General features: G+C 50.0%; 1 protein-coding gene across 1 annotated transcript in view; it reads right to left on the bottom strand.

Annotated features, from left to right (window-relative positions):
- Window positions 1–14,166, bottom strand: part of Tmprss13 (transmembrane serine protease 13) — a 27,473-nt gene that overhangs the window by 2,954 nt on the left and 10,353 nt on the right. The window contains exons 3-10 of the mRNA XM_021207644.2: window positions 13,473–13,577; window positions 10,871–10,993; window positions 9,776–9,905; window positions 7,233–7,325; window positions 6,320–6,363; window positions 5,030–5,192; window positions 4,083–4,255; window positions 74–172 (exon numbers count right to left, since the gene is read on the bottom strand). Of these exons, the coding sequence (XP_021063303.1) occupies window positions 74–172; window positions 4,083–4,255; window positions 5,030–5,192; window positions 6,320–6,363; window positions 7,233–7,325; window positions 9,776–9,905; window positions 10,871–10,993; window positions 13,473–13,577 (930 nt within the window). The remainder of the gene's footprint in view (window positions 1–73; window positions 173–4,082; window positions 4,256–5,029; window positions 5,193–6,319; window positions 6,364–7,232; window positions 7,326–9,775; window positions 9,906–10,870; window positions 10,994–13,472; window positions 13,578–14,166) is intronic.

Below are 14,166 nucleotides of genomic sequence, written 5' to 3'. Positions count from 1 at the left end.
ACACACACACACACACACACACACACACACACACACACACACACACACACAGTCTTGCATCTCTGCCTCTCACCATCTGTCTCCTTGGTTTTGCCAAAGCCCGTGATCCAGCAGGTCTCATTGAGGCCGAAGGTCTGACCGTGCATGGGGAGGCAGGCAGGGTGGATGTGAGCTGTAACAAGACATTGTCAGAGAAGAAGCAAGATTGGGGTTTAGGGTAGAAGGACGGATGGGGCAGAGCAACTGCATCCTTGCTCTCTCAGCGGCCCCAAGTCCCCCAAGGCTTTGGAATGACCAGATATGTAAGTCAGTCACTTCATCTGAACCTTTCAGCAATCAGTGGACCATGTTGTATGCCACCTGATCCAGGAGGGCACCTGTTGGCCGGCCGCCCCTGTCTAAACATTCACCTGACATGGAATGAGTAAACCTCTGGGCAGGAAGAGCACATACCTAAAGCCCGAGACCACAAACCCCTGCTAACTAGCTCCCATGCGGGCCTTATCTATCAAGCATTATTGCGTATTGCTTCCTAAGCTCCCTTGGCATGGGATCCCCTTACAAGGTCTGTGTTACTGACCACTCAGCTCCAAAGTCCACTCACTGACAGACTTTTGCAGCATTCTCAGTTATTTATTACGTTCATAACTGCGTGCTGCACCCATTTCTCGGCCTGACCCTGGCTGGAGGATCAGTGAACATTGGAGGATGGGACCAAGGAAGGAGGGGAGAGAAGGAAGGAGGAACCAAGGAAGGAGGGAAGAACTCAGGTGGTGATCCCTAGTTTCAAATGTCAACTTGCTGTAACCTGGCATCACTTGGGAAGAGAATCTCAACTGAGGAATTATCTAGATCAGGTTGGCCTGTGGGCGCGCGTGCGTGTGCGTGTGCGCGTGTGCGTGTGCATGTGTGTGTGTGTATGTGCGTGTGCGTGTGTGTATGTGCGTGTGCGTGTGTGTATGTGTGTGTGTGTGTATGTGTGTGTATGTGCGTGTGCGTGTGTATGTGTGTGTGTATGTGTGTGTGTGTGTATGTGTGTGTGTGTGTGTGTGTGTATGTGTGTGTGTGTATCTTGATTGTTAACTGATGGAGAAGAAGACCCAGCCCATTGTAATCTGCACCATTTCATAGGCTGGGCCCTGGAAGAGGGGAGGAAAACTAGCTGAGTACTAAGTGAAGAAGCATTTCTTCTCTCTGGCCTTGACTGGGGATGTGCTACGTCTCGCTGCTTGACTCTCTGAAAGGATAGACCCTAACCTGGAGTCGCAAGACAAACAAACCCTAACCCCCAGACCCCACCCCATGTTGCATTTGGTCCTTTAACACAACAACACAAATGAGACTAGAACACATTAAATTCTTTTTTTCACAAACTGGGGCTTAAATGCTGGTATCTATACCTTTTGTCTGCTAGAGAGTAAACACACAGAGAAACAAGTAAAGGAAAGCATAATATTGATCATTAGTAAAAAAATCAAATTATGACTTATGACTTCTTCTTTATACTCATTGTTTAAAAAATCCTATATTCATTGTTAAAAAAACAAGCAAACAAAAAACATACTTTCTCTGCAGATCCCTCTTGTCTAGAGAAGAGTTTAAAGTATTGAGTTTTCACAGAAAATACTGTAGTTCAAGAAAATCCTGCCCTGATGTGTAAACCAAAAATCTGAGTTTATGGCCTGACCTTAGGGCTACATAAATCCAAACCGTGGTTCTTAGATGAAAGATCTGCTTCATGCTCCGGGATACACCCACACCAGGAGAGGAACTTGGCAAGACTCAGATGTTTTAGCCAAATGGTCTTAGAGTTAGTTGTACAAGATTGAGAAGGCCTGCTCAGGTTCATCATGGTTTGTTTGAGTTGCAGGAGAAAAGGTTGGTTGATATATATCTCCCCCCATCCTACCCCCACCCTGACTGCCTGCTTAGCTCTAGGCTCCGAAGTTGAGCTTGCGTGTGGCCATAGAAAAGCAGTTCAGAGACATCTTCACCTCAGAGCTCTGCCCAGGGCTCCTCCTCCTCCTGCTGCTCTGATAAACCAGCTGTCCTAATGAGTGGCAAACACTGCTTCCCTAATGAACATTGAAGAAATACCCCTTCACAGGCTCAAGGCTCCAGGATGTCTGGACCAATCAGAGTTCTCCAATGATCCTGGGAGACCTGGTCCTCCAAAGGAGAAAAAGTGCCTGCTTCCCTTCCAAGAGCCTTATGGTAGTCAACCTGGCCCTACTCTTCAGGCTCTCTTCCAATTCTCTTTAATCTGTCTTTATGGGTCCCTTTAAAGATTTTAATTTTTAATTACATTTCTATGTGTGTCTGTGTATGCAAGAGTACAGGTGCCTATGGGGGCCAAAAGAGGGTGCCAGTTCCCATGGATCTGGAGTGCACGGTAGTGTGAGCTGCCAGACTCGGTCCTGGGTGGAGATTGGGCCCTTGGATAGAGCAGCGTGTGCTCTTAGGCACTGGGTCATCTGCTCGGTCCCATCAGTTCTTCTAGACCTCACCTTAGCTATCCTCTGCACTGCCCACCAACCTTGACTGCCTTGTCAGCTCCTTCTGAGCCCCTAACACAACATCATTGGTCCCTCTGGAGGTCTTGGTGCTCACTTGCCATTGGCTATGTAAGAAGTAAGAAGTAATCAAATGAGTGAGTGAATGAATGAATGAATGAATGAAGCCTTCTTTGGCATTAAGTGTCCCCAGTGATCTGAGCATCTCTGTGATCCTTCTGTCACATAGCCTCATTTGGACCTTTCACCTCCACATTGGACACTCAAACCTACGCTCAACTCAAGCTCTTCACTGCAATGTACGCCATTAGCTGGCCCAGAGCCAGGGAGAGGAACCTTGCTTCGGAGTCAGACCAACCAACCATGTAGGAGCCTATCACTCGACGTCTCAGTTAACACGTCTCTCTAAAACTCTGCTTCCCCATGTGTTAAGTGGATCGCTTAGGCTCTGCTTTTCAGGGATGGCTGGGCAGGATGCACACAAACATATCAAATATCCCCTAATACATTGTAACTTAGATGTAAAATGCCCCATACAAACCTATGTGTTTGGACACTTGGTTTCAGCTTGCTAGAACTGCTTTGGGAAGTTGTGGAACCTTTAGGAGGTGGTCTCCCCTGGAGGAAGTAGGTCTAAGGGGGTGGACCTAAAAGGTTTATAGTCCATCCCCACTTCCTGCTCTCACTTGGATAAGAGGAAGTGGCTGCACACTCCTGCTGGCGTGAAATTACCTACCACTGTGCTTCTGCACTATGATGGGCTGTATCCCTTCAAGCTTAGACCCCAAATAAAGCCTCCTGACCTTAAAGTGCTTTTGCTAGGTGTTCTGTCACTACAGGGGCACTGGCTGGCAGCTCTCAAGTGCATAGTTATGAACAGTGAGTCAATTGAATCTACTTATATTTATTAAGACCAGTATATAAACCCTAGCCCTGTGGCCAATTTGGAATATGAGATGTGCCATTTGGGGAACATAGATTTCAAATCTTGGGCCTAAGTTTCCCCCCAGTTATTGTTTTCTTTCTTCCCTTATATATTCTCTTGTGTGTGTGTGTGTGTGTGTGTGTGTGTGTGTGGTGTGGTGTGTGTGTGCATGTGTGTGTGTGTGTGTGATGTGCATTCATGTACAGACATGCACACACAGACATGCATGAGTGCTGCCACCCATGCAAATGCATAGAGGTAAAGATTCATGTCAAGATGTCTTTCCTCAGCCACTTCTGTACCTTGTGCTTTGAGACACAGAACTAGAAGCTTTGGCGGGCCATCAAACCCTGGTACCCTCTCATCTCTGCTCCCCAGTGCTGACATTACAGGCACATGCTAGCATACCCTGCTTTTCAATTGGGCTCTGGAATCTGAACTCAAGTCCTCTTTCTTGTTCAGCCAGCACTTTCCCACTGAGTCATCTCCTCCAGACCCCAGCTTTCCTACCTGTGAAACAAATACATTCCATGTAATGATCTCTTCTTTTGCTCTGGCTATAATGACACCCTGGGTCCCTGAGCTGGGTAAACAGGGGCTGCCAAGTCAAGGGTGCTGGGAAGCAGGGACACACATTCGCTTACCTGACAGGGTCAGGGGCTTGGACAGCCTGATGAGGGCGATGTCATAGTCATCCTGTTCATCCGTGTAGTTGCCGTTGATGATGATCTGGGAGATAGAAGCAGCTTCGGGCAGCTGGTGCAAGTTGCTGGTGCCTGCGTACACCTTCCACCCCTCCAGCATCTTCTCCCTGGTCCTACAAGAGCCATAGGGGATGAGTGTTGGCTAGTTATATACCTGGCAGAATTCATTGACTGCATCTGCTACCCATGGCGGGGGATGGATGCAAAGCAGGAGCGCCAATGGCCTCTGGAGGACTCCTCTATCTTATGAAGCCCCAAACCATCCCTTAATCTCCTCAAAATTGTTCTGAACTGGCCTGCACCGTAGAGTGTGAAAAAGCAATGGAATTAGCAATTTCTATGTGTGGGATTCACCCCACTACCTCATCTGCATGCCACTAAGGATGGAGGCTTGGCAGTGGGACAGATATCATAGCTATGGAGATTTAGATAGGACAAGATAATAAAAATTCTTTACTCAGGGAGCCAGTGTCCATGAGGTCTGTGCTGTGGGTCCCCAAAGGCTGCTAGGAACTCTCCGGAGCCACCTGTACCACCCTCCTGCTGTTCCTGTCCCTCATGTCCCCGATTGTCAGACTCTTCTGCTGTTAGCTCTGCAGCTGTGGTTGTGGGAAGGTGGCAATGAGCCTGGAGCTTCATTTCATCTGCTCTCCAGGAATAGGATCCAAAGGTCTTCCAGCCTGCTTCCCTTTTCCTCGGGACCACGTTTTTCATCCTTGGCCCAAGATCAGAACCAAACCGGCATTCACACTTAGTCTTTTGAGCAGTAGCTGAGTTGCCTGACTCTGGAGAACTCAGCTTAGTTATAGACTAGAGTGTCTATAAGCCCTTCCTAGCAGCTCCAAGTTCCCCAACAGCATCTTATCAAGGAACCCTCAATCACTTACACAAAGAAACAGTGGGCAGCGGTGAGTACCCACTGGGCGTCGATGAGTGTGCCCCCGCAGATGTGGGTGGTGCCGAAGTGCAGGCTAACTTGCCAGGGCCACTTGCTCTCAGAGGTCAGAGCCCCTCCCACGATCCGCCCAGTCATAGCTCTCAAACCACAGTCTGGGGGAAAATTGAAAGGACAGAACATGTCATATGCTTCTTTTAAAGCCTCTCCTGCTCTTCTCGAGCTCCGGGCAGGCAATTGAAGGTCACCCTTTGTCCAAAGAGTCTAATGTGGCACACCTATTCCCTGTCCAAGCAGAAGTAGTAAATGGTGGTCTTAGCTTTCTGGAGTTATCTAGTGAAGTCTGACCCCAGGCAGCTTCTGCCTTGTTCCCTTCCTTCCTTCCTTCCTTCCTTCCTTCCTTCCTTCCTTCCTTCCTTCCTTCCTTCCTTCCTCCCTCTCTTTCTTTCTTTCTTTCTTTCTTTCTTTCTTTCTTTCTTTCTTTCTTTCTTTCTTTCTTTCTTTCTTTCTTTCATTATTCTGGCAAATGCTCACTCCATGTCCAGTGCTTCAGCGTGGAATCTGGCTTGGTTAAGAGGGTGAGTCCCAGCACTGTCATCAAGGGCTCAGAAAAGCAAAAGATGCTATCACAACTCTGAACTGGTGAGCACTAGTATGGCAGTCTCTCATTTCAAAATGAATGAGAAACAAATAGATTTCCTATGATGCATACCTGGGCTTGCACAGGGAACAAGTCTCGAATGAGTCAAGCCCAGGACAGGGAGGGGCAGCCTGCTGAATGTGCTCAGGTATGGGGCTTTTCTGCTTACAGAGGAGAGAGGGTGGCACATGATCTGAGCTTTGGACACTGCAACCACCACAGTGGGACAGACTTCACCACCCTGGCTTCACCACCAAGAACATAAAGCTTGTGGGGTCACTCACAGCTAGGGCTTAGGGGCCCACTCCAAGGTCAGGTGTCAGCTTCCCACCTACCTGGTTTCTTTTAGGCAAGGAACAGTACCCAGTAATGGCAATTGCCTTGCAGGGCTCTGAATCAGTAACTCCAGCCCTGTCTACATAAATGCAGATGCGGTATCCTCCATGGGCAAGCATTCAAGTGAATGTTGACACAAAACTATCAGCTAGTCCATACCTGCTGGCTCCCTCAGTTCTCAGCCCCTACCAAAGGTCTAGGAGACTCATATGACTCCCTGGGAATGACAGGCAACAGGACTGAGTTCCTTAGACGGCATCTCATCCCACCCCCATAGACCACACTCCAAAGAGAGAAACAGCTTACGGGAACACTGGAGGGAGACATACCGCCGGGAAGGACATTGCGACCTGCAGTGAGGGGCACAAAGGGTGAGAAAGAAGGTCAGCAGCTGCCTCCTCTTCCTGACTGGTACCTGCTCAGACCCTGTCCCATTCCCACCTTTAACAATAGTGGCGAGCCGGACCTTCCTACTCCCAGTGGGACAACGGTCTTCCTTATGGGGCTTTCTCCAGGAAGGTGGATGTGGGTTATCTATCTCCATAATAATCCCTGTCTCCTGCCGGTTTCCCTCTGGTGAACCACGCGCACCCGCTAGTTCCCTGTTCTTGGAACCCAAGCAGGCCTTCATGGCCCCAGATCTTTCCATAGCTTAGCAGATCCTAATGAGGCTCTTCTACAGCGTCATGCTCCTCACTGTGGCATGCTGAGGGCCTAGCCCAAAGCAGACGCTGAGGGATCATCTCTAAACAGGAGGAGGTTTGCTTCGCCTCTCATCCTCAGGTAAGGAAAGCAAGGCTGGAGGACTACAGTGCAAAGATGGCAGGAAGGGTTGAGGCTTCCTCAGAGGGACCTCCTGGGCCCTCACCACTAGTACCCGTCAGTCCCCTGCTCCTGTCCCCAGTGACACATCTTTCCTCTCTACGTCCACCATGCGGAACCTTTTAACCCAAACACCTAGCTCTCTGGAACCCCAAGGTTTCTTAGTTGCTTTTAGTGATTAGGAGGCAGGATCACTTCCAACCTTAGCGGGATCTCTGCACCAGAACCCAGACAAGAGCTTTTAAGCCCAAGCTGTCCATAGTGCTCCAGGCATTGCAAGGGAGCCTTGGAGTGTGGGTGCCAGGAAAGCATGAGAAAGGGACTCCCCGACTCTAAGCACCCTCCACCAGTCCCGCAGTCCTCTGTTTGCACAGACAGTAAGGTTGTTCCACTGCACCTGTAGAGGCTTTCCTGGATGGTGGCGTTGTATTCAGAGAGTAAGAAGCTGCTGGTGACGTCCCGATGGGCCACCTCAGTTGTTCGGTAAGCGCTGCAGAGGAGAGGGAAGAATGAATAGCCTGCGGGCAGTCAGACCCCAAGCCCTCCAGTGGCATTAGAGCCACACAGCATTTCAGACAGAGGCAGACTAGAGTGGCCTGTGTGGTGGCCACTCCTGTGTAGCTTTCAAAGTCCAGCTCCAACACATGTTCTGCCCCTGCCCCTACCAGCCCTACAACTGGCCCAGTAGCTCTCCAGTATGGTGTTGGTCTGGCCACATCACTGGTACCTGGTGAGAAAGGCACATTCTTGGCTCCACTTCAGACTTTCAGAAACAGCTCTGAGAGGTGCCCAGCCTATGTGTAACAGCCCCAGGCAGTTCTGATGCATTGTTGACTTTGAGAGCATCCATCTAGCCCTTTATATCTGATGGCTGTTTTGTTTTTTTGTTTTGTTTTGTTTTGTTTTGTTTTGTTTTGTTAACTGACACCAGCGAGAGCCAATTGGAAAGAACCCTGAATTGAGAAAAATGCCCCCATAGGATTGGCCGATAGGCAAGTTTTCTTCCTTAATGATTGATCTGGGAGAGCCAGGCTAACTATGAGTGGTGCCATCCCTGGGCAGGTGGTGCCAGGTTATATAAAAACCCATGCTGATGAGAAGTGTTCTTCTATGCCTCTGCCTTCAGCTCCAGGCTCTGGGTTCCTGCCCTGGTTTTCTTCAGTCATAGAGCATGACCTGAGAATGTAAGCTAGAAGAAACTCCCTCTTCCCCTAGTGAGTTTTGGTCACAGTGTTTTATCACAGCAATAGAAACAGCAACTAAGACACTATCCAAACTGCGACCCACAGTCCAGTGGCAAGACCTACTGTGTACCAATGTACATGCTCCAGGTTCCCCCCAAGAGTGATCCAGTATATGTGATGGTAACTCTCAGAGGAGCACCCCTCTGAATCACCTTGGGCATTTGCTAAATAAGTTCTCAGTCCCAATCCTAGAGATTCGGGTTGGTAAGGGACATTTTCACAAGCACCCCATGATTCTGGTATGTGCTACTCTCTGCCTGAAACTTGTGTACATTTCTAAAGCATGCTATATCCTTCTGTGAACTGGGCCTCTGAGTATGCTGTCCCTATAAGCAAGCACAAGTTAGGAATCCTCTCCATGCTGTCCTAGCAGAACCTCACTCATACTCTCGTCCTTTCCCACATTACACTAGAGGGTCTTGTTCTTTTGGGCCTGTGTGTCACAGGGCCTTCTAGAACTTCTGAAGAGGGATCTTCCTTGCAGAAACGGCATTCAAAAAGAATGTTGAGGGGGTCTCAGAATCACCCGGTGGCTCTGAGACAAAGATCCCCTGAATCCTCCCCACTCTGCATCCACACCCTGCACCCCCACCCCCACTCCCACCCACCATGGCCCAGCCCTCCACCCCTGGTCTTCAGTCTGGATCAGCCAGTCCCTCCTTTCCCCATCAGGGACTGAGGTGGCAGCGGAGAACTAGTTATAAGTTCTAGCTCCAACCCTATATTTCTAGATGTTTCTTCTAAGGGTAGCCCTCAACCTCACATTCATTCATTCATTCATTCATTCATCCCTAAATAGCTCAGCTTAAGAACTCAGAGAAAGGGCTGAGGCTGTAGCTCATCTTGGAAGGTGCTTGCCACAAAAGCACGAGGAACCCATGGGGAAAGGCAGGCACGGAGGCATGCTCATAACCCCAGCACTGTGAAGTAGAGACAGGCAGATCCCTGGGGCTCCATAGCCAGACAGACTAGCCTACCTCACAAGCTTCGGGCTAACAAGAAATTCTCTCTAAAAAAATAATGTGGCTGACTCCCGAGAAACACCTGACCTTGACTCTGGCTTCCACAAGTATGCACATATATGTAACCATATGCACACACCTCAAACCAAGACGGTGAGTGGAGGTGCCTACCTGGTCTTCGGAAGGCAGGAACCTTCAAGTAGGAAGGTTCCCTCACTTCTTGCTTCACTCACCAACACTGGCTTTTTGGTGTAAAACTTTTAAAGACAACACTTCACAGGACTTGGCCAACCCCTCCTCCCCCCCCACCCCATCCTATCTTCTTTCTTATTCAGTGAGCTTCGTGAAGCAAGTTGCTTCACAACTGCTACGGCTCAAGGTCCACAGAGGGCTTTGCAGATCTGGGCTCCTAGTGCTTGTACCTAAGAAGATCTCCTCACAGGGTCATCTCAGTGTGGTGATGGCCGTGAGGGTGCTTTCACAGAAAGAGCGGAGGGAGAATAGTACTATCACAGCTCCCGGACACTCAGTGGATCCCAAGCCACTGCTTTTTCAATGACTCACGGGTGTCCTGAGAGGGTAGAATCAGAAGAGTCCAGCAGGGCTCCTCTTCCCTGTTTTCTTCCCTCCCTCCCCCTTTCCCTCCCTCCCCCTTTCCCTCCCTCCCTTCTTTCTTTAACTTTCAGAGACAGATTCTGTGTAGTTCTCCATGAACCCATTGATTCTTTGTTCACCTGTCAAATCCCAGCTGCTGGCAGGTCCTCTTGGAGTCGGTGTCATTCCAGCTGCTGCTGCAGACAGGAAGCCACTCACCAGAAGACCCAGAGTAGACTTTCAGGAGGGACTTGTCCCAGTCGAACCTGACTGCAGAATAGAAGAGGGCAGAGAATGATCTCGGCACCCCGGAGGCTTCAAGCTCTTGGGGATAAGTTATGGGCAGCTCTGGAAGAGGTGTGGAAAAGCTGCCAAAGCAGTGGTGGCTGGAGGGCCGAAGCCTTCAGTCAACACAGAGCCGAAGCAAAGGGGTTGTGGCTGGGCAGATGTGCACCCAGGAGGAGCCGGGAGGCCTTTTCTGGGAGAGGAACAAGCATCTCACCCTGAGGCAATGACATGCTGAAAGGAGAAGGTGCTAAGGAACCTAGGAGCCATGGTCTGAGTGTGTGCTCATCGGACAGGCTTGGTCACAGATAGGTACAGCCGTGGACAAGGGCGTATGTGTTATCAATGGAGAGGTGAAAGGAGAGACAGCTGCACCCCTCAGCAAAGGAATGGAAACCACAGAAGCACAACCACAGAGGGCTCAACAGGTCTCTGAGATCATCTAGGACGTTAAGAGACTACAGAGGTCACAAGTCAGGGGTCATCTGCTGACTAAGGAGGAATGGGGTCCCAGAGCACCCCCAGCCTGTCTCTCTCCAGTCAGATTTTCTGTTTCCCTCTGTCTTACAATCCCAGATTTTCTGTAAGAATCACCAATCTTGCCCAGTGCATTCATTTTAAAAATTAGAAGTCAGAAGCCCTAAGAATCGGGTCATTTATCCACGTTACATGACACCCCGAATCAAGTTCCAAATCCTTGTCAGCTGTAATTCAAACCAAGATCTTCTGATATTTTACCCATTGCCTCTGTCTGAGCCATTACATTCCACAATATAGTGTGTTGTAGCCAGAGTCCACATGTGTGTACACACACACATATATACACATACACACATATACACACATACACATACATATAAACACATACGCACATATACACACACAGCACATACATGCATACACACACATATACGCACACACATGGGCTTCCCCATGCCCAGCCTTCTTACCACAGCCCAGCTCATCGCTCTTCATTTTGCAGTCCACCACCCCATCACAGCGAACTGCGTGGTTGGGGCAACTCTCCAATGGCTCTTTGTACTTGATCCCTGTGTGGCCTCGCCAGAAGTAGACTAGAAAAACAAAATCAACAAAAGCAAGCAGACAGCTGGTTATCACCCGCACTGGAGGGACAGGACACTCAGCAGCCCAAGGCCCTGGGGATCCTCAGACACCGACCTGCAGTCCCTCTCGGACTCTGGGGCTCCCGTCCCCCATCTGTATGGAGAGAAAGGCTGCTCAGGAAGGTTCTAGAAAGCTCCTGCAATCAGGAAAGCCCCCAAAAGACTTGAACAGCTAGCTACCCAGAGAGAGAAAGAACGAAACCAAGAGAAATAATAAGAGATGGACAAGGATCCTTCTCTGGAAGCTTCCATATCCTATATGCTAGATGGACTAGTAGCAGAAGAAACCTTCTCCTCCAGTATCCCAAAGTTCCCTCTCGGAACCCCTCTGGTATTCCCTGTTCACACACACACACACACACACACACACANANAGAGAGAGAGAGAGAGAGAGAGAGAGAGAGAGAGCACTGCCATCTGCTCTGTCTTCTCAGTTGATGCCACAGTGCCAGCTTCAGCAGCTCCTAGGTTGGCATCCTCCTCCCTCACCCCTTGAACTTGGTCCTCTCCTGCCTCTCTTTCTGCCTTTCGGTGTCTTCCCACTGAGCAAGCAACTCCAGGTGGCTGATTTCCAAAAGTGCAAAGAAACTTCTCACACCTCACACGGAAACCAGCTCCATGTCCTCCTCTGCCTCCAACAAACCTGAGCTGTCACTCTACTGACTAAAGACACCCCCCGCCCCGTGGAGCTCCCTCAAACCTCTCACCGAATGCCTCACCCAACCTCCCAGCCTCTACCATCTCTTCAGCTCTGACCCCACACTGTCTCCCCAGCTCCTGCATGGTCTCTGCCACTCAGGATAAGGCCATCTACATAGACTGTCCCTTCCCAGTCCAGGCACACATCCTCTTAATCCCTCAGGACTGCATGCTCTCCTCTCAATGTCCTGCCTTTGCCCCTGAATACCCTAGATGTTGAAGCTCTAGGGAGTCCTGGGTGTCCTTCTCACAGTGCTTAGGATGCTGCACAGCACAGGACCACTGTGGATGTGGATGGAGTGATGCGGGAGGTGGACCAGGAGACTGGGTTTGACCTGCAGACCCTACTACCTCTCTGGCCTCCATGAAGGAGTGGTAGGGACTTCAGGAAATACTACAGAACCAGGTTAGAGCTTTAAGGCTTCTGGGTGAGCCTGGCCTTGAGTGTCTCATGTCCCCTCTATGGGACATTCCTATTGTTCTCAGAAGCAAAGCACTCTGTCGGCAAAGGGAGGCGTGGACGGAAGGTCCCAGACCAAGGAAGCTGGAGGCAATCACACGCATTGTGATGATAAGCACACCACCAGGGTAGGGAAACCGAGGCTCAAGATGTTAACTTGCTGAAGTCATATAGTTCATGAGAAGCAGAGACAAATGGTGGACCAGGTACGTGTGACACTTCAGCTACGAGCTAACAGCACACAGCCTCTTTCCCTGACAGCTGTGTCACCAGAAGCTCCCTTCTGTCACCCCCCCCCCCCCGCCGTTTGCCATCTCATGCTGTGTCTTCTATAGACTCCTTCTCAGCCTAAGTGGAAAGCTTTCTGGCCTCGCGTAGCTAAACAGATGGGCCCCCGAGCTCGCAAACGTGCAGCTCCCCTCTGGGATTTTTTTTTCCCTCTGCCCAAAGTAGACCTTGGCCACCTGTCCCCCTCCTGCTCCCTCGAATCTCGTGTCCCGGAGAAATGCTCTCATAGTCTCCAGGTCCTCGTCGGAAATGACCTGCACCCTAACCCACACCACTGTCACTTGTTCCTGACAGTCACATTGAGATCCCAGAGCCTGACTTGCTGCTAGCTCTGCTTCTCAGGAGCGAGCAGCCTTCCCAGGGCAGAACACAGTAGGTATGCACCTTTGCTCGCCTCCGTGAACCCCTGTGGGCTGGCTTCTAACGTTTTTGCTCATCAAAGAACCTAGAACATGTTCTGGGGTTCTTTGTCCAAAGGACAACATGAGAAACCTGAGTCCCCAGGGAGCACACTTTGTCCCTTTGACCTTCAGAGGCCTTTTCAGCATGTTTTACAGCATGCTGGTTTTCATAGATAGATCTTCATTTTCATAGTGGGATTTTATGTCAAGCACTGTACACTGTTCTCACACAGTCCTCCTGGTCTGCATAAAGTGGGATCAGGTCTTATGAAGCATATGTTGGACTGAATGATTAATAATGAACAGCATCCCATTCAAAGAAACTAAAATGGAGCCCAGCGTAGCTAACGCAACGGTTGTATTATATCATCAGAATCAGTCTGCACTAACGAACCCAAACCCAGAAGCCCACGATGTTCCACATGCTTACCTAGTCCTCTCAAAGGAGCCTGATTCCCCATGACCCACACAGGTTCCTGTGTGGATGTCAGTCCCTCTGTGCCTGTGGTATGCCTCTATGTCTGACACCATGCCATGCTTTGATGACCCAAAGCCACCCTGTGCCCTCTGTTCAACTCACAGAGAAGGATGAGCGAAATCACCAGGCTGATGAGAAGGAGGACACACCCGATGAGTGGCAGCTGTCTCTGGGTCTCCTGCCAGGAGAACTTGGGGAAACTGAGACCTAAGAACAGGGCGGTAGGGAAGGAAAACTGCTGTGGAGGAGCGTGGCACGGTGGAGGGCCAGAAGGAAGCAAAACTGAAATCACCCCCCACCCCAGCATCCTGCTAAGGCCCTGTGCCTCACAATACAGCTTCACCCCTCCCCAGTATAATCCTCCGATGGATCCTCTCCCCTAGGCTCCTCTAGGCTAGGTACGGCATATGTGTTCTGCTAATTCATCCTCAAGGCATCGTATGAGCTGAGTCTTATTAGATACATTCTGTAGATGGGGAATCCGAGGTTCGTAGAAATGAAAGAAGTTACCCCAAATCACTAAACTAGTGATTGGCAGGACAGAGATGCAAACGCAATGTCTCATTCTAGAATCCATGCCACCAAAGCGCCTCTCCTACCCTGGGTAGGGAGGGAAAGGCTAGGATGGTCCTCAAACCTTGGGTGTTCCTTCACAGTCAAAAAGTCACAAGGCGGCCGGGTGGTGGTGGCGCACGCCTTGAATCCCAGCACTCGGGAGGCAGAGGCAGGTGGATTTCTGAGTTCGAGGCCAGCCTGGTCTACAGAGTGAGTTCCAGGACAGCCAGGGCTATACAGA

Source organism: Mus pahari, chromosome 10 (assembly GCF_900095145.1).
Source record: "Mus pahari chromosome 10, PAHARI_EIJ_v1.1, whole genome shotgun sequence".
Classification (NCBI taxonomy): domain Eukaryota; kingdom Metazoa; phylum Chordata; class Mammalia; order Rodentia; family Muridae; genus Mus; species Mus pahari.
The sequence above is the reverse complement of the archived record's forward strand: the minus strand, read 5'-3'. Positions and strand labels throughout refer to the sequence as shown.